This window comes from Branchiostoma floridae, chromosome 7, assembly GCF_000003815.2.
Source record: "Branchiostoma floridae strain S238N-H82 chromosome 7, Bfl_VNyyK, whole genome shotgun sequence".
Taxonomy (NCBI): Eukaryota; Metazoa; Chordata; class Leptocardii; order Amphioxiformes; family Branchiostomatidae; genus Branchiostoma; species Branchiostoma floridae.
Window position 1 is genome coordinate 10,525,554 of NC_049985.1, and position 5,578 is coordinate 10,531,131.

Below are 5,578 nucleotides of genomic sequence, written 5' to 3' on the forward strand. Positions count from 1 at the left end.
GTTAACATTATGAGCTGTGTAAAGGCTGGGTTTTAGGTGTACATTAGCAAACATGAATTATGCAGATGCACAAGTCATTTGCATAGGCAGTTCATTTCATGGGGATATGAGGTCCTTCAAACTCTTGTTTCTGTCTGTTTAACCTTCACGGAAGGGAAGCATATTGTTTTTGCTCCGTTTCTTACTACTTCTTCTTCTTCTTCAAACAAATAAGGTCCATGACCTGGACAAGGCGACCGTCACCATGTTTAGAGTACTGGAGGTATAGCTGACACCCTGTGATGTTCCATCACACTATTCACAGCAAGTAGCAGAACAAAGCTGGAGGGGCTGGACACCTGGTAATGCGTTTAAAGGCAACCTAAGCAATATCACATTGTTAAAAGTGGAAATATTCTGAATAAGGCAGTCTGTATAATATTGACATCTAATGCACTATTTTAGCACATTTACATCATTATTTCATAAATTGAGCCGTTAAAAACAGCACGGGAATGAGTTGCACAAAGATTCCAAATCAAGTCCTTATTTTTTGGGGGTACAATAATTATAATAAGGAATATCCTCGTACAACTTGTCTCTGGGCTGTTTTTTACTGCTCAAAGTATCAAATTATTCTGTAAATGTGAGAATACAGTGCAGTAGATGTCAATATCATGGAGATTGCCTTATTCAGAATATTTCCACTTTGACGCTGTAATATTGCTTAGGTTGCCAGCAGTACATGCAGTATATTAGGCTAGACGATATAAAGACAAACATTATGCATTTGCTTCTAAATATTACTTTCTTGTAGCGCCGTGCTTTCTGGCGTTATTGATAACCACTAAGTTTCCTGTGGCATCAGAAAAAAGGAACAAATAATGGCAATACCAAAACGCCAACCGTAGCTTTGGTCTGCCACTACATGTATTGTTGTACAACACTGACTACATGCACAAGAGCGTAAAGTGGCAAGTGGGATTTAGGTATCATATCCTCGGTAAGTTTGGTCATTTGTTACCTAAAGCAACCATATCTATATATATTTACCGCTGCCAAATTCCACTTTTGGTACAGCGCCATAAAAGGGTCTAAAAGCGCGAAGTAGAAACGTCCAAGACCTTTGTACCCGGAAATGGATATGTCAGTATAGAAAGACACTACACCTTCCATCGCAATGGTTTAGCCCAAGATTTTAATAACAATGATCCGTGAAAGCAAGAAATTGCAATTTCCAGGCTCGCTGCAACTTCACCAGCACACATTTGTCCTCTGAGCGGTCAGACCAAATTTAAAATGGCTTTTCAAACGTTCCTTATCGTCGTCACAGCGTCTTCGTGTGCAACCTGGCTGGCCGTCTTCAGACTCAGTGCCGTGGTTCTCACTTGGCTGTGTTCGACTTACGAGGGTCTCTCCAAGCACAGGCGACATGTAGTGGACGACAGGTGAGTAACCGTTGCCCCTCCCATCCTCCACATCACTGCACAGACACTTCCAACCAGTCATGATATTCAGCATACAGTTTTAATTCAATCCCATTTTCTACCATTTCATATTAGTTAAATTCGTGCAATTATCGCTATTTTTCTTACAGAAAACAACAACATTATGAACGAACAAAAAATCGTCTGTCGGGCTGAAGTGTTGTTAAACCGGTCGTATAACCTATATATAACGCTTGTTTACACATAAAGATACTGCACAACAATTGCATCGCCATTCAAACATGCACGGACAGAGTGGGACCATTTCCATTCCATACTTTCTGGCTGCAGCGTGATGCACATACAGTTGAAACAGTTGGACATTGTGCTTGTCTATTTTTGTCTATGTTTTGTCAACAGTTTCAAAGCTGCAGTGTACGGCTGTTTCGCCGGCCCTCTAGCCTGGTACGCCTACATCTGCACCGAGATTCCGCCAGAGGGCGTCTGGTAAGACCAGCGTTGTTTGTAACCAAATGTTTCATTTTTTTCTAGCCCTACACAACGTAGACATGGCCACCAAAATAGGGGCTTCTCATTGCCATGGGGGAAATAACCACCTGTTATGCAATTCTATGCAGAATTCTATCTGTTATGCAGAATTTTCCGTGAAGTGACAAATTTGTAGAAAGATTGCTAAATATGCTTAGTCACCTCCGTATGATAGTGTATAATCCCAAGCAGTGTCCGTTGTAAGAAAAAGTATCGGGCTCAAAAACATGTGTTTCGAGCGACCAGATGTTTCGTTTAAAAATGTGCGGTTTCGCTTTTGAAATAATTTTTGAGGACCCATTAAATTTTCTTTAACATGAATACCTGCTAAGTTCTGTTTCTTGCTTGACATGCGTCACTCTAGGCTAGATGTGCCACTTGTGAGATTTCTGTCTGCACTCTATATGGGCAGCATACTCGCACGTAAGTTTATTGCATTGTTTTGCATGCAAGTTTATTTCATTGTTTTGCGTGTAACTTTATTGCATTGTTTTGCTCGTGTCGTTGTGTGTACCTTTGTTTGCCTTTTAGATAAGTTTGCTGGGTTCTTTGGCGTATGTGTAAATGTCTAGCCCAGGAACGGTAAACGACCTTTAGTTTCTGGGCAATCATTTTCAAATTTTCATCGTACATGTATTCATGAATTTCTCCACAGAACTAATCGTGACAATCGGCTTCCCGTACGCCAGCAAAACAGACTTCATCTTGTACAAGATGCACCATGCGGTTTCGCTGTATTCCACATACATCGGGGCGGTAAGTCTGCACACAGGGTAACTACCACGGCTCACAACGCGACCAGTCGAAAATAATATCATACATAACTCTACTACGGTAGGCGTTTTTATATTGCCGTTTGTGGTAACGAATACGTGTTGCTTTCTGGTGGCGTTGTGTACAAAAAGTATCTAAAGTTTTTCAATCTCCTTGGTTACACGTAAGAAAATCAGCGTATTTCCGTCTTACAGAGCTATCCCGCCATGCCCTACTATGCCAACGTCTGCTACATGATGCAACTAAGCAACCCTAGTGTGTATTTGCGGTAGGTTCTTTTTTACTTTCTCCTTAAAAGGTGGGTTCACACGTGCGTATATATTGAAGTCAGTATGAGGTCCGTATGGAGCTCTTCGCCTCTACCAGGCTCCAACGCGCAGGTCATTGTAGAAATAGGACAAATATTGATGCGTAACATGGCAAAGAAGTTAGGCGAGGAGAATGGTTTGCGACCCCGCTAACTCGTCTGGCATATCATCTGTCTATATTTGACCAATTTCTATTATTTTTCCATCAACCTGCGGAACCTGGTAGAAGCTAAGACTTCTATACGGACCTCATCTAGACTTCAATATAAACGACTACAATTGACTATATTGCATGCATCAATGCATCGATTTTGTTTTTTTTTTGTCATTCTAAATGTAAAGAAAAAGAGATCTAATTGTGGATATAATTTCTTGTCATACAAGGGTCATTCTAAAGGAGCTCGGGTACCAGGACTCCAAGTACTACATGTGGAACGGTGTTGTCATGTGTGTGACCTTTGCCCTCTGTCGTGTCCTTGTCACAAGCATCGCGACCTTCAACCTTGTCAAGGTCATGGTGTTCCAAGACGCCTTCAGTCGGCTGCCCTTACATGTTTCCTTGTGTTACATCTTGGGTGCGCTAGTGTTTAATTCCCTTAACTACTACTGGTTTAGTTTGATGTGCAAAAGAGCCATAGGCCACTTATGGAGAAATGATAAGCAAACGTCAGAGCCGAAACTGAAGTAAACATATGTTTCAATATATGTTATTGAATATTCATATCAGTATGCTTCTTAATACGTATCATCACACACAGTGCCCTATAAAATCTGTCTACGTACGTCTACAAACATTATGTACATCACAAATGTATCTGCATTGTTATGGTAACGGTATCTATATAACGTTATATTTTGACGCAAGTCTGTACCCAAGGACAGGTGGTAATACAATGATTTCTTATAAAAAAATTTTTGTTTTTTTTTTTTTTTGTTTTTTTGTAACGACTAGTAAGGGGAGCAAGAGGAGCGTTTTAGTGCGTAGAATCGGAAGTTCAGGTTAAACCAAGATTCTTTATTCCACACGAAAGTCCCTTGTCAGGATGTTCATATTGTGTTTGTCATTGGTTACGTTATTGAGCATCCCATGGCATATCATGAGGACACCCTTCACATAGGTGTGGTCCCTGTAGCTTACAAATTAATCATTCCATAACAAAGAATCGAAGATCGCATACCTGTGAATTTTTGTGATTTTTTTAATCATTGTGAGATATCTTGTGAATTTTTCGCTCATTCAGTCTACGCACCTTTCCACTGGTCACAGACATGCATACAGACAGGAAATGAAATCTTCAATCCCTCCCTGTCGGCCTTACGGGAACAACTTTTGGCCCAGGCCAATCCAACCTTTCTATCCTGCCACTCTGTTAACAACATCTTCCACCTTAAACCGTCCCTCTAGAACAACATACACACATGCCAAAAACATTGACAGAAAACAATACCTCCATTTTAACGGAGGTAAAAATTCAGCGGTCATAACGATGAGATAATGATGTGCATTCTGACTTGTTTTGTTGTACAATTGCCCTTGCCACACGTCATTCGGCTATGTTTTGCATCCACACACCAGAGGGACAGGTTACAAAGTAAACACAATAACACAATGGTGTTGGCGGGGCAGTGCGTCACGGTACCTGGTGGTATTCAAACAGATAGGTTTCGTACCGAGAACCCACAGGTAACCATATGGCAGTTTTCCACACACACCGAGAGACTATGTGATCATCGTCAACGTTTCCAGACGTCAGGTAAGGCCCTTGTCACATTCGTCGCATGACCGTGAGGCTTACGGCAGCATCTTGGGGATAGCCGTTTAATAGCGTGTCTTTCAAAGGTGTCAACAAATTACGCCATAGATCGTTGTCGACTACTGGTTCTTTCAAAGAGTCACTGAAGTCCGTATGAAGTCGTGCAGAGTATGTGACTGCGACTAGCACTGAATGGCTTTTTGCCGTTTTGCTGCCTTATAGGATTTGACAACATTTAGTCAGTGTTTCTCATTACCGCGAAGTCCGATTACATTCACCTGTCATTTCTCCGATCTTTCCTGAACAAATTTATTTAGTAGAAACACGGGCACATTCGTAAGGCAGACATTTCGTTCAAATTGAAATACTAGTAGCCTGAATTCGAGTTGAATCTCAGGCTGGGATTACACAGTACACACGTTCCGAAGTCGGCTCAGGAGCGTTCTGTTTACACACGGACCCGCGAACCCAGCACAGTCTACGTTAGGAAGTTCAAATGCTGTTCAGTGTCTGTCGGCCATCTTATAGTTCATGTAGGAGCACGTAGCCCACTTCCCTCGGTATGCGAGACATGCTTCTTAGGTTTCCTAATGAATTGTAGCCTGCTGTCATATGAGTAAAGTCTCGATTGCTCGATTTTAGGGCCCACAATTTTCAGAAAGGTTAGGACAGAACCTAACGAGACCAAGGGTCTACGCCAACCTCCGTCCAAGGATATTACAAACCAGTGTCATGGATTTTGTGTGAGACAACTGTGTCCGTCTCAATAATGCCTAAACTTTTGTTG

The 5,578-nt window shown here is 41.6% G+C and overlaps 2 protein-coding genes across 2 annotated transcripts in view; both read left to right on the plus strand.

Annotated features, from left to right (window-relative positions):
- Positions 1 to 922: 922 nt before the first annotated feature.
- On the plus strand, positions 923 to 4,187 carry LOC118418856. The gene is made up of 6 exons (XM_035824951.1): positions 923 to 1,427; positions 1,827 to 1,913; positions 2,320 to 2,378; positions 2,611 to 2,711; positions 2,924 to 2,997; positions 3,422 to 4,187. The coding sequence occupies exons 1-6, from the start codon at positions 1,279 to 1,281 to the stop codon at positions 3,723 to 3,725; spliced, it is 774 nt and encodes a 257-aa protein (XP_035680844.1). The 5' UTR covers positions 923 to 1,278; the 3' UTR covers positions 3,726 to 4,187.
- A 185-nt stretch (positions 4,188 to 4,372) lies between these two features.
- Positions 4,373 to 5,578, plus strand: part of LOC118418844 — an 11,339-nt gene continuing 10,133 nt past the window's right edge. The window contains exon 1 of the mRNA XM_035824925.1: positions 4,373 to 4,791. The gene's annotated coding sequence lies outside the window, so the exon portion shown is untranslated. The remainder of the gene's footprint in view (positions 4,792 to 5,578) is intronic.